Raw genomic sequence first — 27,294 nt, forward strand, 5'->3', positions numbered from 1 at the left:
ATGTGGAGCATCGCTTTCCTGTGGGGCAGCATCCTTCTCCTGCCTAGCACAGCCGGAATGCCTGCAATGCTGTAAGAACCTCAGCTGGTCACATACGTGCTCTGGTCTGTGGGGAATCCTGGGGGGGTGGTGGTGTGACAGAAACAGGACAGAAGTTATAAGACCTAGAATGTTTTTCCAAAGAGGCATAATTTCTCATAATCCCAAGGTTTCATTTGGTTCCCATGCGCCTTCCCCACAATGCTCCCCCTACTACTTGGCTCTCCGTTTAGTGCCTTTGATGTAGACCATGTATTTCTGCAAGGACTTGGGCAGAGCAACTCTGCCAGCTTTCTGCGTGTGTTTAATTCTGACCTGCCAACATCTCATGTCTCCTACTGTGCTCCAGAATATACTTCCTTTTGGGCTATGCTTTTCTCCCCAGAGTCATAGGTCACCATTTAAATCTTTAGCAGAGAAAGCTGGGTGCCTTTACAAACTGGGCAAACATGAGCCCAAGGTATCTAATAGGGATGCTCTTTGTAAAGCAATGTGTTCATTCTGACTTAGCTGGCCATCAGCTCCCTCAGACTGTCTGAGAAACCTCTGGCAAGTACAATTCCCAGCACTGCTTCTCTTCATATACTTTATCAGGAATGCAACTCTTGTTCCAGCAGGCACTGCTGTGATATATTGGCTTGTGAACTTGCTTTTGCCTTTTGAAGGCCTTTGCTTTTCCAGCCATGGCATAAGTGCAAACAGAAACAGAGCTGTGCTCAAACAATAGATATTACAGTGGGAAATATGTGACTGGGTCGTAGCTGGGTTCCCTCCTGCCACATGTGGTGTGGCATGAATAAATCTAGTTTTAAAAATCTGTTCCAGTGGTAGTACAGCCTCTTCCTCTAGGACATGTTCCATAGGCTGACACAGCTCCTGCTCAAATCATGCTTTACTGCTACCGGTTTCCCACTGTTACCTTCAGCATGAAGGTAAAGGCATGCTTTATGGAAATACTGCTCGCTTCAATAGGCTGTCTGCTGTCCTGCCTATATGCCAATGTGTTTTATAGATTCATGAGAAAGTAATCCAGCCTGGCTCTTGGGATCCTTGAATGACAGCTTCAGAGATGCTGTCTCAGACTTTTGTAGCTTAGAAGGCAAGGGCAAGGGATGAATTGGCAAAGCGTGTAAGAAAATGTTCCAGAGAAAAGGGTCATTAGGAGCAAGAGAAGTATGGGAGGTTCAAGCAGTGAGTCTTTAGTACTCATCCTGTCCTTTAGCCCAGTGGCAATGGGGAGGTGCCTTGAGTCAGCTTAAGTAGGAAAATCAAAACGCTGTTGGCATCTTTTATCAGATCCCCTACTATTAGCAGCAGACAAGCTGCTCAAGGCAGCTTGACAGCACTCAAGTATGAAAGCACTCAAGGCTTCTGACCAGCAGGACTTTGACTCTCTCTTGCCAGGGTGCTGAGCTCCAGCTAAGAACTGCCAGCAGGTCACGTCCCTGCCTCCTGCTGCTGCAAAACATGCTGCTGGCTGAACCTGTCCAGAGGCAGTAAGCAGGAGTCGTCAGTGATAAGAGTTTTCAAACCTGCTTGAATGTTGGCTTTTCTTTGGTCCTACTTGCTGCAGTGCAGTATAAGATGAAAAAAAAACCCAGTATGAACAACTTCTTGGTGTTATCCATGGGCACAGCTATGAGAGTAGCCACAGAGGTGTGAGATCTGGCATAAGAGAGCAAGGACGACAGGAGTTTCAGGAGCTGAAGAGAAGGTGCTCATGAGACTGTGTCTGGGACACAAAGTCAGGACACTGGGTCTCATACGCTTGGCATTGGTTCTGAGCCCAAGAGTAGCTGACAGGACAGAAAGCAGATAACCAGCCAAGCAAACTGATGGTGATACGTAGCGTGGTTCAGTGAAAAGGCTGAAGTCTCAGGAAACCTTCAGTGTAGCCAAGCTCTGCTGCTGATCCTTTGGGTGATGTGGGGAGGTCTCTTCACTTTATTTTGACTTTCAGTTTTGGAAGCAGTGACTATCTTTTTACATGTGCATGCAGCATGTAGTGCAAACTCAGTGATAATGGCTGCAGTACCGATAGATGAGAACAACAATGTGATCTTGTCCCACTGGCATTGTGACAGTAGAATGAAGAGACCAGAACTCTTGTTAGGAAGTACCCAAATCCTATGTCAAAACCTGTCCTCTTAGAAAATCAGTTTCACCTGACTTTTTTTTTTCTTTTTTAATAGAAATTATGCCGTGGCAATACCATCTCAGCTCTACTACCCTTTCTCAGAGACAGTGTGCCTCCAACTCAGCAGAAAGCAAGCAATCCCAATCCATGTGACAGTAACCTTGCAAAGCAGAGCTGGGAATGAGACTCTGATCACTCAGTCCATCTCTCAGCTCACGTTCTTTCATTGCACAAACTTCCAGGTGAGGAATATATTTTCCAGAGTTGTCAGTAGGGTGGATAGCATATGAGTTCTTCTCTTGCTGGGCAGGAAGGCACAGAATTGTGTCTTACCATGGGGGCATCTTAACTGGGCACTGAATCTTCTGATTCAGCCTGTGTAGGTCTGCCAGCGTCCTTCCTGCTGTGTAGCCCCACTGATATTTTACTCTTCTAGAAAGTATTCTGAAAAGTACTGTGAGGTCTTTCAGGGCAAGAAGAACTGGAGCAATATAAAAGCAGTATCATAATCGTTATTCCAAAAGCTGGGGGATCCATGAATGGGATCCACCCTGAGTGATGGTTACAACTATGCCTGCAGGTCCCTCCTCCTGTTGGAAACCCTGATGAAGTGGCTTTTATTGGGATCACAGTCCTGGAAGCCAACTCAGAGTATCAGAAAAAACAGAAAGTCCTAATCAAGCACGCAGACAAGAAGACTTTTATCCAGACAGACAAACCTGTGTACAAACCTGGACAGATTGGTATGGACAGAATACCATGTCTTGTGAGAGAAAGAGCAATCCTCAGGCCACAAAATACGGGGTAGCCTCTAGAGCTTGGAGTGGGGCCTCCTCTGCAAGGGAGATGGGTTACAGGCTTCATCTCCCTTCTAGGCTCTTCCTGGGGATACCTCTCTCCTGCATAAGCATAGCTTGTGTTTGCCCCAGTGCTAGCCATACTCAGACAGCATGCCAGTGTGAACAGGGCTTGTGTGTTTTGGCTGATGCATGAGAAGAGGTTCAGGTGCCATGGTGTTATATTCATGATTGCCCCAATCAAAGCCACAGCAGTCTGTCAGTGCCCTAAATCCCTCTCTCTCCCACAGACTCCCTCAAATGAGGATCACGGCCCTGCAGGCCCCGTCACTGCCCTAGCACAGCTCAGATCACCGCAGGGTACAGCTCTTTGTCCCATGCCTCTCCACCCTTTCCACTGGCATGACCTTCCCTGCAGACAAGCCTGAGTGCCCCACCGTGGGTCCAATGTCCAGAAAAATGCTGTTTCTCACCAGCACAGCCAGCCTTCCCAGAAACCCCACACCACCTCTCCTGCCACATTTTTTCTAGCAGGCTGCCAGCTCGTAGCAGGGCTCGAGCTGCTGTCCACACCCTCTCAGTGAAGCACATCGGCACATCTTGCTTAGCCATCCATTCTTATTGTTATTAACAGACGTGATTTCATTTCAGCCAGTCCTGTTTTTCTTTTGCTCTGTAGTCAAGTGGCGAATTGTAACCTTGGATCAGAACTTTATTGCCAGCAATGAAACGGTAAGTCAAGAGGGGAGAAACCTTAATAAGTCTGAAAATGCTATGGGTTGCCTCCACAACTTCTGGATCAGTGCTTGGCCCAGCTAGGTGATCCATCTGTGGACAGCTAGTTTCAGTGTTGCTTTTGGTGCTTACAAGCAGCGTTGGGCACCACCTGCAACGCAGGAGCTGCCCATGATGTTGGGTCACAGGCAGTCCCTGGGAATTGCTTAGGGAAGACTCATGCATGGTTGGGGGATAAAAAATGCCATGGAGGTGGATGGTAAAGCATGAAAAAAAAAAGCATGAAAGCATCCCACCAGTAACTGTTATTTCCTCCCCACAGCACCGCCTGGTCGAACTGAAGGTAAAGCACCTAGTTTATTGAAAGTGGTGATCTCTTCTCACCTTGGGGAAGACACAGGTTTGGAGATGATGGTGGGGAAATATGGATGCAGAAAGCCAGTTACCTCAGAATGAATGGGAACAGTCCTCAACTTCTTGCCCTTCCTTCCTTTAGTATCCACACAAGTTTGGCAGTGCAGTGTCATGATACCAATCACACAGGGGTCACGGCAGTAAATGATGGGTGTCACTGAAAACCAGTCCAGCAAACTTTTCTAGAGTGGTCACAGGACTTTTAGTCCCTCCAGCCTGTGAACTGAAGATTTGTGAAAATCCTGAAGATTCTTTAAGGAGACTTTCATATTTAACACACAGAAAATAAAAGTTTGACCACTTAGTGTTGTGGCTACACAGCTAGAGAAACTTCCTAAAGCAGCTTTCAGGATATTGTTCTTAAAATCTGTTACTTTAGTTTCAATATTATAGGTAAAATATGGACTGCAATCACCTGAGCTGAGGAAAGGTACCTGAAAGCAGTGTGGAGTTTTAATAACCCATGCAGAGAGGTCACAGTTCCAACTAGCAATTGGCAGTAGCTAATGCACATTTGCATGCCATACCCACCAAGCAATCAATACACAAACACATGGTTTCTGAGACACCTATGCAATGCTTTATCCCAGTTTATACAAACGTACTACTCTGATCCAGCTTCACCCTTTCAAACAACAGTTCCCACTTGTTCCATATGTTTATAAAGCACCCATCAACTCATTGCTAAGTCCTTCCTGGCTGGGCAGTGTGACTGTAGCCAGAGATCTTCATCTTGCCCTCCCAAGAACTAGCAGTGGGAGAACACTGTCCATCGTGGACTGACTGTGACAATCAACAAAGCCTCCAAGTGCCTTTTCATCCCAGGTCTTTACATCCTCGTTTCTATACTGGGCCTCATGGTCCCCTGCGTGAAGTGCTGGACTCATTTCCCCAGACTTTCCTGGGGATTCAAGAAATCAGACTCCCCCGCAATCACTCCCAAGTAGCTCATGCCTTAGACAGCACGTACTGTCAAGACTGACCCTCTCCACAGTGACCTGGGGGCTATGCCAGCTCAGATCATGACAGGCATCTCTGAGAGGGACGACCTCTATCTCTTAGTGAGACAGGCAGGCAGTAAATGGCAGTTTTGCAGCAGTCAGTGAGATGATGGTGCCACCAGAGAGCAATAATATGATAGATTGACTTTTTGTCAATGAGACAGGGAGAAAAGCCCTATCCTCTTCGAGCTAGGACTGAACCTGAGCACTGTAGCTGTGTCATAGACCTGGGCTCTCAGGACAAGAGGGTGTGTGCTCAGACCATGCTGTGGTATCTTGGACATCCTGCAAAAGAGTATCTTTTTGCACTGGGAAATAACTACTCTCTACTATTGCCTATGCAGAATCCCAAAGGGAACCGAATTGCACAGTGGCTGAATGTTACACCTGTGGGAGGCATTGTGGATCTGTCCTTCCCTCTGGCTGCAGAAGCACCGGTTGGAGGATACACCATCAAAATGCCTGACCGCACACATACCTTCAGGGTAGAGGAGTATGGTAAGAGTGTCAGGGAGTTGATGGCAGCAGAGAAAGATGTATTGCCTCCAGCGCCCCTCTCTCACATAGAGTTGAATGGGCCATGCAGCTGTGAACAGCTGTGCTAGTTGTGCTAGCACCTGAGATGTCCAATTGCCTGCCAGTAGGTGTTATCACTGACTTTCACTAAGGCCCACTGGCTTTCTGCTCCCCCATGTCCTGAGGATGGACTGAGGCACTGTCCCACAGCTGTGCTTTGGGGAGAAGACTAAGGCTGTCTACTCCCACAGCACTCTCCTGACTGGGCTGCTGGTGCATTGCTACCAGGCCCTGTCCTCTGGTAGTCAGGGAATGAAAGGAGAGATTTCTTTTCTGTGAACAACCATTTGAGGAGGACTGGAACAAATGAGCTCTCTCTGTTCTCACTGAATTATATTTCTCTTGCTTTCACACAGTGGTGCCCAAGTTCAGTGTCTCCATCCAGATGCCCCAGGTGGTCACCATCTTGGAGGAGAACTTCCGTCTCCATGTCTGTGGCATGTGAGTTGACTTACCATGACAGAAGGTGCATTCTTACTGGTTTGGAAACTGAACAGCTGTCAATAACTGAGCTCAGAATGGTCTCTACCAACTCTACCCACACCTCAAAGTCTGGTACCCTGGCATCCTTTGCTAAGGAATTCTCCTGGACTCTCACCTTTCTCCATATTCTCTCTCCCTTCTTTTTTCTCTGTGAGTTTGAAAGTGTGCCAGTGGATCGCTTCAGCGGGGCATGTGCCCTACAATACAGTAACTCTGCTGCATTGATTAGTGCCAGTGTGGACGGAATAATGACTCAACTTGTGGCCAGCACAATGTCCCCTAGCATTGCCTGGTGGGACTAGTGTTGACTTGGAGAGAACTCACCCACCACTGCCTTCTGTCTCAATCTGATGAAGTCATTTTAACTTCTTGGCCTCTGCTGAGCTCATGAACCATAAAGATACTGCAGGCCGCTGGGTTGTATAGCTGCAAACCCCAGGCTAAAGATGATATTATTCACCCGTGAGTCAGTGTTTCTGTATGTGAGTGTAAGTCAGTCCTCACTGCTATGTTTGCCAGGTACACGTACGGGAAACCAGTCCAAGGTAGTGTGAAGGCTGTGGTGTGCCGTAAATATATCCGCTATAATCGGAGGTCTTCCAAAGCCAAGCGCAGTATTTGTAAGGATTACACTGGCGAGGTGAGCACATGGGACATCCACTCCTCTTGCAAAAGAGAGGAACAGGGGTAAAGAGAGGGAAGAATACTAAAGGGACAGACATCAGCTATTGAAGCAGCATGCTCTTTGCTCGGGGACAAATGACTGATATGTCCTTAACTCCTCAATGTAGCAATCTTTTAGCCCCTCTCAGTGATTTCTCTGACTGCACTTAGATGCACTCAAAAGAAGAAGCATCTGTAGGCAAGCTAACTATTGCAACAGATATTGCAACAGGGCAATAAAAAACAAAACAAAACACTGTCCACATCGATTCACTTCCACTGGATGCTTTTTAGCACCCCCTTTTAATCTGGTGTAAACACCTATGTACTCTTTCCCAGAAACAGCTGTTTTGGAGATACAGAAATTACCTCTTGCATCTAAGCAAGCAATTGCAGTTCAGCACAGAATTTACTCATTCATCTCTAGGGCTCAATGAATGTATCTATATTTGTTTACATATTTTCAAGTAACAGAAATCTTAAGGATAAATCCTGCCGTAGCAGAAGAAATCATGTTGTCAGGAAGAAATGACAACTCATGTTTGCTACTAGCACATGAGTGAGTGTGTAAAGATGAGACATGCATGAAACAGCATCTCCTATTAGTGACTGCTCCGCAGAAAAGAAGTGCGTTTCATGCCAGTATGGGAGTTGCTCCTTTAACTCAAGTGTCTAAGTCATGTACTTTTAGGCTTATGGACCTTGGGCTTGATCTGCACTGCAGAAGGGATTAGTGCATTCATGATTGGTTAACAGATACAATTTCACATCCCCAGACAAACGAGGATGGCTGCTTTGCCGCTGAGGTGGATATTAAGATCTTCCACCAGAAGCGTGGTGACAATCATGATTTCAACCTGGAAGCCGTGGCTTTTCTGAAAGAAAGTGGAACAGGTAGCAAAAACTGATTCTACAATTTGTGGAAAATCTTTTACTTTACACTTATAAACATGCTTGTCTTTGGGTTTTCATCTGTAAGACTCCTTATGGATCCTTGTGTTTTCCCATCAAACCACTGGTGCTTTCTGCACTGGCTCCTGTGGGGTCAAGTGTTCAGAGGGTTGTGTCTTCCCTGGGAGCACCATGGCAGCATGGATGTTCTCGTGTACCATACCACCCCGGTCTGACTCACAAAGGACATGTGAGTTCTCCCAGTTGCATGATGGGCTTTGCCAGTATGCTTGCTCATCCACAAGCTGTTGTGACCAGTCCAGCTCTGGTAGTCACCTTGGTTTGGCAGAGATGGCCAAGAGCTGCTTTTTCTCATCTTCTAAAGAAATGTGCACAGAGGTGGGCCAGGCCAGGTTCTTTTGTTCTTAAACCATACTTTAGGAAAGTCCATTGGAATGAGGAGATACTCAGAGCAACCAGTGTCACCAAGGCCCTGACTCTATACTGTTAATAGCCCCTCATCAGATATATCGCAACATCCCAGATAGGAGATGAGGCTACTTGTCCAGAGCTACTGTTAAATATCCCATCCTGTAAGGTTTCCTCTCTCACAAAATTTTACAAACCCTTCCTTACAAGAAAATGTTTTGCAGCCCCTTGCTGAAAGCAGTGACACACATTCACTTAGCAAACAACTGCAGTGATTTCAGATGGGCACCACACGACTAGACAGCAGACTGTAAACTAACGCGATGAAGGCAAGGAAAAATGTTGCCTTATAGTGATCCTGCTGTGAGAATGGGAGGAGAATGGAAGCGGACAATTATGAATAGGACCATCTTAAAGTCAGAAAGAGCATTTGAGAACTGTCTGGCAGAGGCTTCCTGTCATTCTAGCAGGTCAGAACGTAGGAGGCACTATTGCCAAGTGTGTCCGTATTAAATGACTCCTGAAGTTACACAGAGAAACTACGGTCCCCTATGAGTCCATCCCTTACCTCAGTCCATCCAGTCTTGCTGCCTTTGCTCAGACACATGATACTCACCTGCGTGCACCCCCTGTCTTTCCCAGGGGTGGAGTTCAACGCCACTGAAAACTGCAAGGTCACTTTTGATATCACAACTCTCCAGTTCTGGGGGACAAGCTACTACTATCAGCAAGGAGCTCCCTACTATGGAAATGTAAGCGAACAGGGCAGAAACATGGAAAGCCCAGCAGCTGGGCCTGAGGGGATGGCGGGTACAGAAGTACTGAGGTGTCCCCTTGTTCTGAGCTGCCCAAAGCTGCTAGCACAGTTCTCTGTCCCAGCCTCTCCTTTGACATCTCTACCAAGATGTAATCCAAAGGTGTGACCACAAGATAAGCACATGGCTTTGCCAGATGAGATGGCTGCTGCATAAATAGGGAGGGGTTGGAGGAGTTAGAGTTCATGCTGAGAGTTACTTTACAGAGAGGGGAACTAAGACTTCTACTGGCAGGTAGGTTTTCAATCCTGAAGCCTCCAATTCTCTGACTGTTCTCTGCATCGTTACAGCTGGAACTCAAAAGTGTCAATGGGACACACCTGAAGAACAAGGAGGTGATTCTTACAGTGTCCTATGGTAGCAGGAAGCAGACCAAGACCTACTTCACGGATGACAATGGGATGGCCTCTTTCACCTTAGAGACATCAGCATGGGACAATAGCAGTAAAGTTGTACTACAGGTTAAGCCCAATAATTAGATTGGATTTGTCTAGCACTAAGCAATACATCCCTCAGACTGATAGTCTATGTCATTGTCTTGGTATAGCCAGGGAGATGGAGGCATGGAGCAGTGAAATGACAGATCTAGGGCAAGAGGAACAGCCCATGGCAGAGCCAGCGTTCTGGCCCCTGGTGCCACACACACTCCCTGAGCAGTCAGGAGACATGATGAGAGATGGGGCAGTGGACAGAGGCCTCATGAAGTTGTGACTGAGGTCTACTTACATAGCACCTCTGTCTGAGGTGAGCAGGCACAGAGACCAAAGGAAGAACTCCCACATGATACGGACCGGGAAGATAGAAAAGGAGCTAGGGAAGAAGCATCTGAAAATACAGGTGGAGAAGAAAATGTCAGTGACCAGTTTGCATTATGTTTCCTCATAGCATAAGAGTTAGGAGAAACCTGGCAGAAAATTTAGGAAAGAAAGAAGGAAGGAACTAGTTGCTGCAAGCCAATCTGGAGCAGAACAGGTAACCAGGATGTAAGGAACTAAATGAGGATGCCACTGACAGGGAATTGACAGAGAAAAGCTTGCATCTGCTTTCCCATGAACAAGGAAGGCTCTCTTGTCTGTTTGTAGGGGTAAGTTTCTAATACCTCTCTTATCTAAACTTCAAGGTCAAGGCACTTCGAGGCAAGCCCTGTCTCTTTATCAAAGTGCATACAGTATCTTAGATGATGGATCTTGACCTTGCTGGAAGTCCACAAGAAATAAATATCATAGTCTCAGTGCAGATACGTCATAGGTCAAAGATGAGCAAGGCTATTGATCTTCAGTTGTCCCCTGCCACCTCTACCCTATGGATCAGGGAAAGTGCTAAAAGAAATACAGCATGTGAGTGGAGTAACACTGAACAGTGAAATACATTATCAGGGCAGATCCATGCTGATACTTTCCCCACACGTACCAGACAGAAACAAAGGGTTCAGTGGTTTGATCCAGGGACTAATAAGCCACTCTACACAGTCTAATGGTCTGGCTTGCTCCCAGGGTAGCAGCAGCATTGTAGAAGTTCAGGCTCTAGCCCAAGCCCTAGTAGTATGCAGCTGCCTGCCCAGAGTGTGATAGAACAGGCAATGCCAGGTTCCACAGAAAGGGCTGACTGAGCTTGGTTTCAGTGGAAATAGACACCTTACCCTGGGAGAGTTCAGAGCCCACTGTCCAGTCAGTCTTGGTTTTGGCATGGGGAGAGCTGTAAGAAACCTTCAGACACCAAGCCTCCTTTTCTGTATCGCAGGCAAAGACCCAGCCGGAGGACATAAGCAGTCGAAATGTGAGGGTGTCTTATGGTACTGCATCCCTCACACTGAGGGCCTTCTACTCTTCCAGCCACAGCTCTGTGAGGATCCAGCCAGTGCAGGCAATGCTGCCCTGCAGGGACGTGCAGCAGGTCACTGTGCACTATCGCATCCTAGCCACAGAGCTGGGGGACAGGGCTGCCAAAGCAGACTTCTACCACCTGGTGAGTACAGGGCAGCACCAGCAACAAGGTCAGCTTTGGGATGGGTCTCTGTGATGTCAGCACAGGGCCCTTTGCTGGCCCAGAGACATGGAGCAGAGGCACTATCAACCCTTTGCTCTGTTCATTACCCTTTAGGTTTTGGCCAGAGGATCCCTTGTGCACCATGGCCAAACAACAGTACTTCTTGATCCACCATTAGGTAAGAGCGTCTAAATACCAGGAACAGATTAAGGACCCAACAGGAAAGCCCTTCCAGCCTAAATGGGGAAGGAGAGAAAAGAGATCTGAGACCAACAGGAAACAACAGAGCTGGCACAAAAAATCAAGAGGAAATGGCAAATATGCTCTCTCTTCTGTCTTTTAATTTCCCTATTTTTTTTTCTGATCAAATGATGAAATTGTCAGAGTTCATCTGCCAAACAGGAATTATCAGACACCTCCAAAAAAACTCACAGAATCATTTTTCTGGATACAGGTGGAAAGTCATTTATCTTCCAAGTGCACACTGTTGCCAAAATTCCTCATGATGTAAGGTCACTGCTACAAAATGGCACTAACCTACATGCTGGTCTAGCTGTGGCCTCCCCAGAAGCAAGGCAGAATAGTTTCTATCCAAGTAACTGTACAGAAGTATTATAGAGGATGAGCATGTTGCTGCTGTAATCCTTGGAGACAGACTTCCTTGCCTCTTCCTATACTTTTTCTATTTCTCCTTCTTGCTTCAGGTCAGTTTAGTGGGGCTTTCAATGTCAGTCTGCCCATTGACCTCATTTCACCCATGGCTACCATCTTTGTTTACACCGCCTTCCCTGAGGGACAAGTGGCAGCCGACACCTTCACTCTGAAAGTCTCCAAGTGCTTCAGGAACCATGTAAGTAGTGCACAAAACATAAGGGGGCAGGTAGGTTGGAGGGTAGCTAATTAACTGCAAATTGGCAATGGATGTCCAGTAGAATCCAGTAGCCACAGTCTCCCCTTTCCTTCCTCTGCCAATGTCTTCAGTTCCTCTTTCTTCTGCTGTTTCAGGTGAAGCTTGGCTTCTCAGACGCAGTGGCTCTCCCAGGATCGGCGGTCCGTCTCCATTTGCAGGCTGCACCAGGTTCCCTGTGTAGCATTTGTGCTGTAGACCAGAGCGTCCTTCTCCTGAGGCCAGAGGCTGAGCTATCCAGGGATAGTGTGAGTCACTTTAGTGCTAAGCCTTGCTAATATTGGAGAGATGCCTTCTGAGTATCTGGTTGCAGGCACTGGTTAATAAGGCACAGTGGATATCCCAACAAGTACTTGAATGGGGACAGGACATGGCTTAATGACAAAAAATGAAGGCCAACATCAAACATCAATCAAAATTTCCAGTCTCCACGGAGGGATCTAATAGAATAACCCACTGTCATCCCCAAGTATAGCCCAAAGTCACATCCTTGTTAAACTTTTAGAATGCTTTGCCACAGTGGCAACCAGATGGCAATAGACTTCCATCTCCTGAACCAATTCATGACAGTGCTCTGAGAAAAGGAGTTATGTTAAAAAAAATGCCCAATATGTGATAGGCTCCATGTCTTTGTTCCAGCTCACATGAACCAGACGGTCCTTCCATTCACAGACCGGACTGTAAGTGGTACCTTGTCAGTGGAAGGGTCACATTTCTCCTCTAGACCTGGTATTCGTTGGGTCTAAGGACCCTTAATTGCCTCTTGACACTGTCTTGGTGGATCCAGGGTATGCCTTCAGTCAGACAAGAAGCTATCTAATGACTCTTACAGGGAAGGTTTCCTCACTGTATGCATTGAGCTCACAGGTACAACTATGAGCTAGAAGTGGCCACAGCTATGCAGCCGATCCCCAGCCATACCAGAGGGGTTCATGTTCATCTCTGGTGCTATTGATCTGAAACTTGTGAAGGCTTTCCATGAAGCTCAAAAAACCTTTGGGTCTGGGCTTTTGTGGCTGGCAGGATCTGAACTCTGCCTCTGCGGTTACAGAAAATCTCTGGATAGAAATGAAAAACTTCCCACCTCACACTGACCTGTACTGTTTTCATTCTCTGTCTACAGGTGTACAATATGTTCAGCTATTCTCAGGAGCACCCCAGCACCCTCACAGACTCTTACAGTGACTACTGTACTATCCACAAGAGCCCAGGAATCATTGGTTCCCCTCAGACCACCCTTCCACCGGGAACAATGTCACCATTCATGTACAACAGATACACTTATGCAGTGTCCCAACCAGATGTTTATGAACTTCTGAAGGTAAATCTAATCTCCAGAAAACCCAAAATATCAGAGCTGAGCCCTTTTGTACCCCAGGTCAGTGCTGCATAGCTTCACAGATTGTCTTTCTTGTAAAGGCTGGCAACGTCAGGTTCTGAATTTGCCAAGCTTCTGAACTAAGAGCTCTCTGACACTCCATGCTGCTAGCTTGATAATTTCCCATTGATCAGGCAGATCCCTAGAACCCAACTCCCCATTTGTCCTAAGCTTGAGACCCTCAGACTTTCTAGGGACTGGAAGGAGAGAGGAATGTCAGCCTGAGTCAGAGAAAATTGGAGGCTGGAAAAGCAAAGCACTTGAGAGAAAAGGGGGACTGGGGAACAGAGGGAAAGAATAGTAGAAAGGAATAGCAGGTGAAAGATGAGAACAAGTCTGTGTTAGGGTGGGCAGCAAACTGTGGTGCCAAAATAGTGACTTTGTGTGTGAGCATCACATGCAAGTTGTCACCCCCACAGTCCTGACTGGAGAGAGCCTCCTTTGGCGTGAGGGGCCAGGACCGGGCTTTGGGAGCAGGGTCGTTCTACATTCGCTCCCTCTATAAATTCACAGGTGCAACAACACAGGGTGGCTGATATGCTGGGAGGTGGGAGCAGAGACAGACCCTCAGACACACAACCCCCTCCACTGAAATCTACCTTCTTTTCTTCCCCTTCTTTCCTCCAGAATTCAGGTCTAACATTTTTAACCAGCCTTAAAATCAAGTCTCCAATTGAGTGCCGCACCCAGACCACTTTCTACTACGACTACATGTGTACATCTCGATTTATCCTGTTTCTTTGGAAATCACGGGTAACATACAGGCTGCACAAGGGCAGCTGAACATGCAGTGTGCTGAGGAACTGGGCATGGCTTCCAGAGATGAGTGGGAGGTTGCACAGGAGATGTGCACCACAGGAAGAGGGGAAGGGTACTGATGTGTGTGTGTGTCCAGTGCACTGGAGGGGTGGCTGCATAGGAAGAACCTGCTTGGAAGCTTCTGCTGGCAGGCAGGAAGATAATATGGTCAAGGGGGGAAATGAGGCAGCTGTCTCAGGAAGGAACATCTGTTTGTGAGACTAGGAAAGGTCTTGCTGGAAACCAGAAAATGAGCCAGGATTGGCACTGGGCTGTATCTAGGCCTTTCTGCAGGGGCTGAGAGCAAAAGTGTGAGCAGGTAGAGTTCCTCATGGGGGAGCACACACATACTGGAATCCACATGGTCTCCTGGGTTGTCTCATGGAAGACAATATGAAGTAGGTTGAGGGCATCTTGGAGAGCACAAGGGAGATCGGAGTGGGAGTGGGAGGAGAGATGGAGAGCTGAGCTTTTCCCAGCTGAACTCTATCCTGATTTCATAATTGCTCTGCCTTTGAATGAATGCTTGTATTCCCAATAGCTTATGGCGAGCTGGAAGACTTGGACAACTTGGACCCAGAAACAGATGCTGCTGTTGAACGTGCTGAGTCAGAGCATGTTGAGCTGGGTAGCGAGGCAGGGCCAGTACGTACCTGGTTTCCAGAGACATTCATCTGGAGTCTGGTTCCCATCAAGTGAGTAATTATGGGCTGTGGCCCCACATGAATCCAGACCTCCTACCAGCCATAGCAGAGAGGGAATGGGCAGGAGCAGAGCCAGGACATTATTGCCTTTTGTGCCCACAAAGAAAAGGGAGGTGTGAAGAAGTGGATAAGGACAATGGAGGTTTGGTTCAGTTCCTGGCTTTGCTTGAGATTTTCCAAATGATTCTGGGGAACTTAAAATCATAGACTGCTATAGGATGGAAGAGGCCTCCAAAGTTCTGTAGCTCAACATCCTGTGCAAGGCACATCCAGTTAGATCAGGTTGTAGTCAAGGTCTCTGTAGCTCCAAGGATGGAGATTCCACAAACTATCTGGGCACCTGTTCCAGTGTTTGACCATCCTCATGGTATTTTTTTTCTTATCTTAAGTCAGAATTTCCCATGTTCCATCTTGTGTCTGTTATCTTTCATCCCATCAATATGCACCTCAGAAGAGACTGGTTCCATTGTCTCTACACCTTCCCAATAGGTAGCTTTAGAAAGCTGAAAGATTTCCCCCTAGCCTTTCCCTCTTAAGTTTGAAATCCCCAGTTCTTTCAGCCATTCCTTGTACATCACAGATCCCAGCCCTCTGACCATCTTGGCAGTCCTCCACTGGATGCATTCAAGTATGTCAGTAACTTTCTTATACTGGAAGGCAAAAATAGGACACAGTACACCAGACGTGGTCCCACAATGGAGGAATACAAGGAAAAAATAACTTTTCTCAACCCAGTGGTTGCAGTCTTCTTAATACAGTTCAGAAGTAGATGGCCTTCATTGCTGTAAAGGCACATGAGATGTCTCAGGCTCAACTTGTTATCCACCAGGACCCCAACCTCTTTTTCTGCAAAGTTGCTTACTAGCCAGTCACTGCTTAGCCTGTACTGTTGCATGGTATTATTCCAACCCAGATACAGAATCTACCCATTTTCAACCCCATTTTTCCAGCATGTCAAGGTTCCTCTTAATAGCAACCTTTCCCTCCAGCATATCAGGAACCCCTCCCCAACAAGGTATAGTCTCCTAATACATAGCAAGATTAGTCTGCTAATCTTGCTGAGGATATCCTCTCTCCTATTATCCAGGTCATTAATAAAGCCATCAAGCAGTATTGGCCCAAGTATCAGTCCCTGAGGGATGCCACAGGTAAACAGCGACCAGTTGGACTTTGTCTCACCAATAACCATCCTTTGTCCCCAATGGTCCAGCGAATTTTCTGCTCACCTTATCATCCACTTGTCCAGTCCACGCTAATGTGGCTACAAGGATACTGTGGGAGACTGTGTCAAAGGCCTTGCTAAAGTCAAGTTACGCAACATCCACTGTTCTCCCTGTTATTCACACACATCTCAGCTTTCTTAATTCTCCCATGTGCCAATGTTCTCCAACTCATCTCATTTGGCTGGATTATGCCCATTTCAGGGCAGGGACCATCTTCCATTTTGTGTATGCAAATCTGTAAGTGACACTTACTTATAATGATGACTGCTGAGCTGCGTTTAGGAATTTGGGTGGTAGTGTGGTGGAAGTGTCACACAGTACTCCCTGGCACAGGCTGGGTGTATAACATGGACCCTGGGAGCCCTGTGTGCCCACGCAAAACAAGAATTTGAGGTGCAACACTGTTCAGATAGAAATTTTGGTTTGCATTTGCCTCTCAGTTCTTCCTTGCCCACTTATTTGCTATCCTTCCTGTACCTCTGTCCTACTTCCTAGGAATCCCCACACCTTCACACGCATTTTCAGTTCATAGTCCTTCTGCATTTGTCTTCCTAAGAGGAATCGTTACAGGGATGGGACAACCCCTTCCACTCTCTTTTCTTATCAGTGATTCAGGGGCTGCTGAGCTAGCTGTCACAGTACCTGACAGTATCACAGATTGGAGAGCCATGACCTTCTGCACCTCAGAGAGCCATGGGTTGGGAATCTCAGAGACCACCAGCCTGCGAAGCTTCAAGCCCTTCTTCGTGGAACCCACTTTGCCCTACTCTGTCTTCCGGGGAGAGTCATTTCCCCTGAAAGTCAAAGTCTTCAGCTACCTGAAGCAGTGCATGGTGGTGAGTGGCTCCCTCCAGGATGGTTTTTGGGCAGGGGGTTGTGTGGTAACAGTACTTCACTGATAGAGACCCAGACAAGGGGCTGCCTCCTCAGGCACGGAGCAAAAGACACCAAGGAAGCTCTTCACAAAGCTCCATGCAGAGCCATCTCTATCTAGTGTATCCCTCCCCATAAGCTCAACCCTACAGGATTGCAATGCCCATGGGCTGTTGGTGTCCCACAGATATTGCAACAGGGCCATCATCATGCTCACCCTGGGCTTCTGGGCTTGACTCACATTTGGATCAAGGAGCTGAAAGGAAAAACACAGCAGCAGCTCTGTAACCCAAACTCCCTTTTGTTTCTCCTCTAGCTCCAGCTTAGCCTAATGGACTCCAGGGATTTTGAATTTGTGCATGCAAATGTCAGGTTCACTATTTGTCTGTGTCCTGATTCAGCAAAAACATTTTTCTGGGATGTGAAGGCTACAAAATTAGGTAAGGGGACAAGGGAGGGACAGGAGCGGGAGGCACTGGCAGAGCTGCTTGAGGAAACCAGAGCTGGGCTGGAAGGGAGAGTGGCCTATTATGCAAAGCATGAGTGAGCAGCCTTAGGCTGAGCAAACCAAAACATAGGCATGAATGTGCCAGCTGGCCTCTGATGTTTTGTTCTTTAGGGAAGGTGAATTTCACTGTCACTGCTGAGGTGATGGAGCAGGAAGGTGTTTGCACTGAGAGTACAGCTGTTGTGCCAGAGTCTGGAGGGAAGGACACAGTGGTTAAACACCTGCTGGTGAAGGTCAGAGTATGCTTCGGGGTCCTGGCGAGGTTGGAACTAGGTCAGGCTCAAAATGGCCTGGTGGGTGGCTCTGGGAAGGGAGGGTTGGCCAGGCAGGTAGGCACATTTCTCAGGGAGGTTGGTCAAAGAGTGATTCTAAGGGCAGATTGGGTCGGGGCATGAGCTGAGCACCTCCACTCGATGGGACAGAGTCGTTAGAACAGCTTGCTAGCAGGGCAATGCGGCAAAGGCCATGTAGCAGCTTAGAAACCTGCTTCCCAGTGAAACTTCACTGTCAGCACGCATATCCCTGCTGTCTGTGTGAGGCCCTTTGCATGGCCCATGAGGATGGAAAAGGTGCTTGCAGGAAGGTGAGGTACTGCGCAGCTGCTATCTCATTTTACTGGTCTCACTTCTGAGCTGACCAGCGTTTTCCTCACCAGGCAGAGGGGCTGCTGGAGGAAAAGACCCACACCTCACTCCTGTGCCCTAAAGGTAGGTGCAGGTTCCCCAGAGACGAAGACTGTCTTACCACTGGGGCTGTACATGTACACAGAGCAAGGAGACCAAACAGAAGCAGTGTGGTGTGTGAACAACTCTAGGACTATCTGGAGGTGCATGGGGAAGGCAAAGGCAGGGATTTTGGAGCTTTTATGGGGAGGCATTCAGCTCTACCCAGTACTACAAGCTCCTGACAGCACCAAGGCACTGCCTAACCACATCACAGTCACTCATCAGTGGGTGGCCTGATGTCTGTCTGTGTCATCCTGTCTTGAATGCTGATTTCACCAACTGATGAGGTGATCCCAGCCTTGTTTACACCATCTCCTGGGAATGCCTATGGGTCTGATGTCTCCCTCCTGCCTGTTATTCTGATGCTTTTTCCATTTGCAGGAACTTCAGCTTCAGAGACAATCACTCTCACTATGCCAGAGAACACGGTCCTTGGATCGGAGAGAGCCCACATCTCTTTCTTAGGTGAGATTTAGGGGCGTCTTGGAAAGTAAGATTCTTCCCTGCAGGAGTCTTTTCTTCTGGTGCCACCATGTCTGCTTTAGCAAGCAGACTAACGAGAGAACATGTACAGTGAAGTGTGATACTGGGCCCTTATGTCTTCCAGAGAAGCATCCCATCTCTCTTGTACAAGTGGGCCAGATGGACATATAATTCCACCCAGCCAAGAGAAAGACAGACAAATACCATATCACTGTTCCTACAGGGCTCTATAGACATTAAAGTCACCCTAGTGTGAGCAGAGATGAACTGAGATCAATCTTAGAAAGTTATCATCTGGAGAATCGGTGAGACCAGAAATTTTTTATATGCAAGAATATGTAAAGCTCCCCAAGCTGTGGTTCTGTCCTACAGGTGACATTTTGGGGACAGCACTGAACAACATAGATGAGCTCCTCCAGATGTCCAGTGGCTGTGGTGAGCAGAACATGGTTCATTTTGCCCCCAATGTCTTTATCACACGATACCTTGAAGAAACAGGACAACTGACTCCAGAAATCAAACAGAAGGCAATTGGCTATCTGGAAAGCGGTGAGTGGATTTCTGCTCATTTTGGGTTATTAAGCTGGTGATGTCCACTACAGTACGTTGTGCGGTGGGGATCTCAGCAGAGGGTTGGTGCTGAACAGGATTAGTGCAGCATCACTTGCCTGACACCATGGGAATTACAACAGCGTAAATCAGGCTGCTGTGTCTCAGCTGAGCAAGGAGTACGAGGCACCCCCCTGGAAGCCCTTTGGTGAACTCCTCAGAGACAATGCTCTCTAGAATGATCAGCAGGATTGGCAGAGCAGGTTGTCACCCTGAGCACATGAAAGAGCATCTTCACTACCTCAGCCTCTTCCCACAGGATATCAGCGGCAACTCCTCTACAAGCACACAGATGGCTCATACAGTGCCTTTGGGGAAGGAAGCGAGCCAGGGAACACATGGTAAGCATATGTTAAACAGACACAGTTGAGGAACAACAGCTTGACCTCATCAGGCTCAAGCTGACTTGGATTTTGGTCTGGGAAACTGAGGGAGTCTGGAGGTGTGGAGTTTTAAACAGAAACTGCTCCTGAGACTTTTTGGAAGAGAACTGTGCCAATGAACTGGCTTGAGGTACCTCAGTTTGATTGTTTGTGCTTGGGGACCCCAACTGAAGCTGATTCTGAAAACTTGGCTGCAAAGACACCTTCTTTCCAGGTTTTCCGTAGTGTTTTGTGCCCAAACAGGATTGGGAAAGGGTCTGAGTGAGCTCACTAAATATCAGCCCTCCTGGCTTTAAATTACACAAATGCACCCTGTTGGAATTGGCAGAGCTCTGGGGGAAGCACTGAACTGTCGGTGAATTTTTTCTCTCTTGCTGCAAATGGATCTGAGCTCGAGCTTCAAGAGCATCTAATTCATGTGCATTGCTTCCAATTCTCCATCTGCACAGAGGCTCTGGCCTGCTGGTATTTCTCCAGGGATGAGACAGTGGAAGACACAGAGACTCCTGTCTCCTACTGGAGATGGGCATCAGTGACTGGTTCAGTTCGATTTTCTTCTCCTTTCCTTGGCTCTAGGCTTACTGCCCTTGTCCTCAAGACCTTCAGCCAAGCCCGGGACTTCATCCACATAGATGAGCAGAATATAAAGGATGCTGCCAGTGCCCTGATTAAAAGTCAGACTCCATCTGGCTGCTTCAAGAGTGTGGGGAAGCTCTTCAACAATGGTCTGATGGTATGACATGTCCTGGCTGGTCATGAGGTACCTCAGAGCTCCTTCACTTTCTGGCCCAATTTGGGTGCCAAGAAGAAACGAACCCTGCTTCAGGAGGGAGGCTCTGATGTGCCCAAGGTCACCCTTGGGTGACACTCAGGGTTGTGCTTAGTCATGGTGGCACTTTTTCAAGTTATGAATGATTGAGGTTTGCATTTGATGATACACGCATGGGAACTAAACCAGTGCCCTGCCCTAGCCCCATCTGAAAAGTTAACACATGCCGCAAAAAACAAAACAAAGCAAACCAAAACAAAAGGTTTTTCAAGCCCTTGGTAAATGGCTTTAGCTTCCTTTCCATTATTGAGCTGCCGTTTCTTCCTTCAGTCTGAGTTCCCCCTGACAGCGAGAGTCAGAAATGGAGTGAATGAAGATTGATGGCAGCCACTCATGTGACAATCACCTTGCCAGGCATGTGCCCTATGCACTCAGAAACACAGCACTTGTGCATGCACAGACACACATAGAGTACCACCAAAGTGGAGCCAGCAGCAGTTTGGTGGACAGGACCTCCGATAATTAATTCTCTAAGTGAAGAGAACGGTACTTTTCACTTCCCATTGCAAAAGATACCTTTTCTTTTCCTCCTTCATACCCTTGCCACTGTCCTGGCCCTCAAGTGAAGTGCCACTTTTCAGCAGAGTTGTGGGAACATCACTTTCCCCTGGCACTGAAATCTGCTACTGAAAATCTTTTGCAGGGGAGGGGAAAGGGGGATGTGTTCAGCAGAGGGAGGGAATCAGCTACCCAGAGGAGCTTGGGGCACCATGGCTGAGAAGTGCTCTGGTAAGCAGGATCTGCAAGAGTAGATACCAGCCCTGGCACTTCCTCAGCAGAAGGAATAGGACCAGCACTGTTGCTTGTGCTGGTTTTCGCTTGGGGAGCAGAAGGCACTGGAAAACTTCTCCCTCTCCCTTCTTATGGCAGCCCTCCTCTTCTCTGTTTTTGTGGTGGCTGCAGGGTGCAGTGGAGGAAGGACTGGGGCTGAGCTCTGCGATCATCACAGCTCTCATACACTCAGGGATGCCACGCTCCGTGAGTATCGGCAGCAGGGACGGGCTGTGTGTGCAGCCTCTCGGCAGGCAGTGCACTGGCGCTCTCTGCCTTTGTGCACACAGGGGTATGTTACCAGTTTTCTCCCCATGCGTCCTGTCCCTGTTTCCACCCTCCTCTGCACACATTAAGGCTCCATTTCCTCCCCATACACCCTGCCAGCAACCAGTATGCTTTCAATTGTACCCTAGGACCCAGTTGTGTGGAAAGCTCTGAAATGTATAAAGGACCTGGTCGATGCTGATATTGGCAGTTCCAACCTCTACAGCCTGGCACTAGCTGCAAACGCCTTTGCAGTAGCAGGTGATAAGGCCCTCAGGCAGAAAATCCTCAAAAGATTGGACAAGGCCGCCATAATATCAGGTACCAAAGACTGTGTGGCAGGAGATAGGGCCATTGACAGAATTGTGTGGAGATCCCAGGGCTGAACGACCAAGGGAATGGAGGGCAGGACAGGGGGCACTGGCAGAGCTCTGTGGGGAGCCCAAGGCTTGGATAGCCTCTGTTTGCCAAGCTGTCACAGGCTATACTCATACTGTGAGACAGACTTTCTCTATGGATGATCTGACAATCCTGGTTCTCCCAGTCATCCAAACCAGAGGAGCTTCATGGATGTTGTAGAGCTCCTTCCCAGCCTGCAGGTCTAGGTTTTTACTGGGAAAAGCAGGGTGTGGGGGGCAAATAGGGAGATACGCACCCGTATCTTGTCCCACTGTACATGTTCACTCACTACTTAGGCACAGGGGCTGAGTAGGACTCCAAGGTCATTAGATACAGCGACACACTCCATAAGTGTTCCCACTCCACCTCTAGGTGACCAAATATTCTGGAGTCAACAGTCCAAACAGGAAGAAGGCTCCCTATATTGGTATCGGGCTCCATCTGTTGATGTGGAATTGACATCTAGTATCCTGATGGCTCATCTTTCAAAGTCAAGTTTGTCTTCAGATGAAATCAGAAAGGCATCCCAGATTGTGTCTTGGCTCACCAAGCAGCAAAACCCTTATGGAGGCTTTGCTTCAACCCAGGTAATCCTCGAGCCAGCATCAGCAGATAACCTGCCATCAGCTATGGTTTATGAGAGCAATGGGTTCTAGCACAGCCCATAGTAAAAAAGAAAAAAAAAAAAAAAGAAGAAGAAGAAAAAAAGATGTATGGATTTACAGCTCCTGGGATTTGGGAAAAGATGAATATTTGTATTCCTCTGAGCTAATCCCATGCTAAAGGACCAAGGGGAAACCTCAACCCCTATTGTGTTGTAGCTGCAGTATGAAGGAGGAAAAGGCTAAGGACTGGGCATGCACAGAAGGCAGGGATCCTATTTTACTCAATGTGTGTCTCTTTCCTCAGGACACAGTGGTTGCTCTGGAAGCCCTAGCCCTGTATGCAACCAAGACCTTCAGCAAGGATGGCCCTGATCTTCAGGTTTCTCTCTCCTCTGAGGGTTTCAATCAAAACATCCGAGTAGACAACACCAATCGCCTCCTGCTGCAGACAGTGGAGCTGCCAGCCATTCCCCGAGATTATACTGTGCGTGTGCAGGGCCATGGGTGCCTCTTCCTGCAGGTAAGTCCAGCCAGGGAGAAAAGGTCTGTCTGGGGAAAAGCCTTGAAAGTCAGGGGACCTCTGACCTTGCTACTTGAAAACAGACTGCTGCAGTGACTTGCAAGAATCTGGGCTTCAAGGCTGGTAAGAGTAGCTGGGATCCAACAGGAAGGGAATAGCAATTCCCCAAATGAAATCTGGATCATCTCCACCCAGTCAGAGCTGCACCTCTCCTCCAAGAAGTCCAGTGAACACCCCCAGGAGCAGCACTAGCAGAACCTCTGCTTCTGCCACATAGTTTGCTCTTACACCAGTGCAAGACAGCAAACAGCAGCCAAATGCTAGACAAAGATACTCTCCAGAAAAAAAACAAAACAAAACAAAACAAAGCAAAACTGTTATTCTCTGCCAACCAGTTTCTTTCTGTCCTGGCAGGCCATTCTGCGGTACCACATCCCTCCACCGCGGAGCGACATCACCTTTGCTGTATCAGTGCAGACAGAGTGCACTGCACCCAACGCCACCCAGTTCCCTGTCACCATTCATGCGCGGTAGGAGACACTCAGTTGCCCCTTGCCTCCCCTGTGCTAAGAGGCTTCTGGCACCACACCAGTCTCTTTATGGCCAGGATTCCCCTTCACTCATGAGGTCCAAGTGCTAAGATGTCCCCATTCATTTAACTATGATCTCCTCAGCTGGGTGAAAGGTATAAGGCCCCAGAGAGATGTCTCAGGCTATAGTCCTATCTCGCTATCATGCTAGTCACCACAAGTTCTCCCAAGGTCTATGGGTCTCACCCCCTTCTAGGATTAGGTCTCAAAACACTACTGATATGAAGGTCCTGTGAGACTGACTGCTGACATTTATTCCTAAGTCTTTCCTCCTCTGCTCCTTGTTGACTGTCACACCACTCTCCTCTGCTGTACTTCTGCCCAACTTGGGACAGAACTGCCAAGAGAGCAGGCAGAGGATGTAATATTCCCTGCCATGCCTAGAGAAGCTAACTCCAGAAATTTATTCTCCTTGGCTCAGCACAATTAAAAGAGAGATCGGGGAAGCACAAAGATTTATTACAGTACAGGAACAGATATGCTTACAGGAGAAACACTGGAAGGAAAGGCAGATTCCTCCACCTGAATACCAAAGCTGGGCTGGAGTATCTGGAGATCATGGCTCAGAAAGTAACATTAGTGCTGTCCCCTGGGTTCCTGCTGCAGCTACACAGGGAACCGTGTGTCCACCAACATGGTCCTGATCCAAGTGGAATTGCTGTCTGGATACAGCCCCGTGGCAGGTTCACTGGAAGAGGTGAGACCGTGAGTTTGTGTCCAGCTGGGATGGTAACAGTGATGGATGTCCATTATGCAGGATTGTATGCAGAACTGTGATCATTCCTGTGGACAGAGAGACACAGTTCTTTTCTTCCCAAGGAAGCTTTATACCCGAAGCCTCTTCAGGCTGCACTTTGCCTTCCCCTACCCCAAGGGCTTCCTTGGCCATGTGAACATTTTGCCCATGCTCTCACAAGGACAAATACCCCTGAATATTTCTCCTTTCTGTTAGAGTCTTTCTGACATTTTTTCCCATATTTTCAGCTAAAGACAATGCCTTTAGTGAAGAAAGTTGAAAGTGAAGCTGACCGAGTCATTCTCTACCTGGAGGAAGTGAGTGGAATTTAGTCTAACATCCTCATTAAAAGGACTATGGACTGGCGGATAGCTTTTAGCTTACTCCTGTATCTCGGTTCCATTAGTATTTTAAGTATCCAGAGCTGTTGTTCCTGCATACCAGCCACATTTGCTGACCTGGAGAAGTGTGCTGTGCCAGCCTGCAGTAGCTCAGCTGTAGAGCCACTTAACTTGACTGAAATGAGGCTAACTCTGATGTTAAGCCTACATCTGTTGGTACTGTTCAGAGACTGTTGAAAGTCCATATGCAGTGTCTAATCAGGATTGGGGAGTAGTAGTAGGATACATCTAGTAAATTCAAGCAAGCCTGAATTCTTAGAGAGCCCTTAAGCAGCCTGAATGTAGTAGGGAGCATCCAAGATTGCTCATGGAGTTTGCCAAGATCACTCAGAATTAAACCAGATGGTTGTGTGAGCAGCAGTGCTTGCTCCTCATTAATGAACAGATTAACAACCACTCCAGCCTTTCTCTAGCTACAGGCATACCTAACAGCACCAGAAACAAGACCTGGCATGAATTTTAAAACTTCAGAATTTGCAAGGAGCACTTCTACATTTCTGTGATTCTTCATCCTCAGTTGTGAATGAGCTGAGCTAAGCTAGCTTCATAGTAAGCGGGTTATTGTCATGTGGATGCGTTAGACTTGCAGAGATGCTGCTTTCGTTACATCTACAGCACAGAGCAAGATTTCAGCTCAGGCTGCCAGGTAGCACAAGGTGGAACCCAATCCACAGCAGGTCATGTAACTACTACCATCCAGCAGATGTTCATGCACACCTTGCATTTGTCTGCTTAATGATGAGGGTTGTGTGAGACTGGAAAATAAGAGCTGATGTAATGGTACTGTGTATAAGAAAGTAGCCACTGGGACAAGATGCATGAAGGAGCTCAGAGCAGGGCTGGATGGGAATGTAGGACTGGTTGGGAACCCTAGTGCTACATTTAGATACTTAATGCACATTGACTCTGTGGGTTTGGTGTCTCTCACGAGCTGAGTTAAATTTGGTGACCAAAAATGGGAGATGGCCACGAAATGTGAAGTAAAAGATATTTCTGAGATGGACTGGAAAGCAGAACAGATCTGTCACAGGGGTGAGGTCTCCACGGAGCCTGAGTGAGAGCAGGTGGAAGGGATTGTCTTACAAGACTTTGATTCTGGCTGTAATCCTTGCATCTCTTGGTTTTAGCTGACTAGACAGCCTCACACCTACACATTGCTGGTGCAGCAGGACATGCAAGTGAAGGACCATAAGCCAGCTAATATCAAGGTCTATGATTACTACATGCCAGGTGAGCTCAGATGCTGTACTGCAGAAACAACCCAAATGTACCACTGTAAAGAAATTTTCTGAAGTTGTCAAGTCTAAGACAATACTATCCCTGACATGTTTGTCTAACTGTCCCTTAGCAGCTCTCTAGTGATGGACTTACCCGCTTGGGTTTCAGAATGGTAGATCCTTCTTTCTCTGGTCCTAGAACTTGCAAGCTTGAAGTTGGCATGTAGATCCACTTAGTGTCTAACTCTCCCAACAAGACGGGAGCAAGGAACTCAGAGCTGTGCTTTTGTACAATGATTTTGTGGGAGGCAGCAAAGGCAGAGGGACCATAGTGAGGGGATGGCTTAGAAGAGTGAGGGCCCCCTTAGAAGAATGACACTGAAAACACCTTGTCCTCTGTTATCTGGGGTCCCTAATGGGAGGAAAAGTTAGAAATGCATCAGGGATTGCTATTGCTTCAGAAAGTGAGGAATCCATAACTGTAGCGGAGCTGTTTGGGACTTATGGCTTCAAAAGATCACAAGCCCTATGACTTGGGTGAATCCAGACTAGCTGCTCACAGAGTCTTTGACACATACCAGTGGTTTCATGTATCACAGCTGAGGGGAGTCATGGCTTGTAAGCTGAGGGAACACCTCCCCTAGAAACAGAGGCACAATGCTGGGTTGCTTTAGTGAGTTTTTGGCAAGTGTATCTCACCAGCACTTTTTTTCTCATCTTCCAGAAGAAACTACAGTGATGAGCTACAGTGCCCCGTGCGAGTGAGGTGACGGCCCAACACCTCTTTTGTCATCACAGGTATGGTCCTGAAGAGTATGGAGAGGGCGGGAGATGCAGGCAAGGGCCCTTGGTCAAGAAACTTGCCAGACTGCATGTTCAGGGAAGTGATTAGCAATGCTAGAGTAAAGGTGCATTCCTGTATCCCAGTGGTTAAACTGAAGGACAGGGAGAAGTGAAGTGGAAGGTTTGAGGTGCCAGCATGACAGAGTTGGAGGCACGTTACAGAAAACAAGGACTGCCTGTCCCGAGTCCTACCACCAGTCCTGGCATTTTGCGTCATCATTTTGCATCATACTTTCCTCAAGTCAACACAGTTCCTTTTCCTGGCACTGTCCCTGCAGTTCCACAGCCCTCCAGCCCTGTGCACAAAACACGCCACGTTCACCTTTACTGCAGAGCCTGGCTCCTTTTCAGTGCCAAGCCTTTCACAGTCTCAGCCTGGCTTCTGATCCATGCTAGGGAACGGGCACCTGCCCATCCTCTTTCCAGGCCAGGCAAAGGCAAAGCTTGAACTTGACCAGTGCCTGCTCCTGTTCTAAACTTTGCTTGCATCTGTGTACTTCCTTGCCCACAGCCCATGAGATGGAGAAAAACACCTGCTTCATGAATCACCTGTGGGAGG

General features: G+C 47.7%; 1 protein-coding gene across 2 annotated transcripts; it reads left to right on the forward strand.

The window, feature by feature from the left end:
* Nucleotides 1-26,688, forward strand: LOC104014583 (alpha-2-macroglobulin-like protein 1). 2 transcript variants are annotated; one of them, XM_087766251.1, is made up of 35 exons: nucleotides 1-71; nucleotides 2,232-2,418; nucleotides 2,757-2,919; nucleotides 3,653-3,705; nucleotides 4,031-4,051; nucleotides 5,468-5,621; nucleotides 6,056-6,140; nucleotides 6,702-6,822; nucleotides 7,622-7,739; nucleotides 8,808-8,917; nucleotides 9,271-9,441; nucleotides 10,721-10,945; nucleotides 11,081-11,144; nucleotides 11,671-11,816; nucleotides 11,972-12,121; nucleotides 12,997-13,194; nucleotides 13,879-13,966; nucleotides 14,591-14,744; nucleotides 16,584-16,812; nucleotides 17,166-17,289; nucleotides 17,469-17,590; nucleotides 17,998-18,064; nucleotides 18,464-18,547; nucleotides 18,938-19,114; nucleotides 19,434-19,515; nucleotides 20,134-20,290; nucleotides 21,290-21,364; nucleotides 21,574-21,745; nucleotides 22,196-22,410; nucleotides 22,733-22,948; nucleotides 23,363-23,478; nucleotides 24,145-24,235; nucleotides 24,523-24,591; nucleotides 25,803-25,905; nucleotides 26,617-26,688. In XM_087766251.1, the coding sequence occupies exons 1-35, from the start codon at nucleotides 1-3 to the stop codon at nucleotides 26,655-26,657; spliced, it is 4,419 nt and encodes a 1,472-aa protein (XP_087622377.1). In that variant the 3' UTR covers nucleotides 26,658-26,688. The 2 variants fall into 2 exon arrangements, with proteins under 2 accessions (XP_087622377.1, XP_087622378.1); XM_087766252.1 differs by having other exon boundaries at nucleotides 18,013-18,064.
* The last annotated feature ends 606 nt before the right edge of the window (nucleotides 26,689-27,294 follow it).

This window comes from Nipponia nippon, unplaced genomic scaffold, assembly GCF_047370975.1.
Source record: "Nipponia nippon isolate SJK-2023a ecotype South Korea unplaced genomic scaffold, ASM4737097v1 scaffold_3, whole genome shotgun sequence".
In the NCBI taxonomy this organism is placed as follows: Eukaryota; Metazoa; Chordata; class Aves; order Pelecaniformes; family Threskiornithidae; genus Nipponia; species Nipponia nippon.

Coding starts and splice junctions, on each gene's coding strand:
- LOC104014583 (XM_087766251.1), top strand. CDS start 1: ATGTGGAGCATCGCTTTCCTGTGGGGCAGCATCCTTCTCCTGCCTAGC. Junction 16,813..17,165: donor ACCTGAAGCAGTGCATGGTG/GTGAGTGGCTCC, acceptor TTTCTCCTCTAG/CTCCAGCTTAGCCTAATGGA. Junction 22,411..22,732: donor GAGGCTTTGCTTCAACCCAG/GTAATCCTCGAG, acceptor CTCTTTCCTCAG/GACACAGTGGTTGCTCTGGA.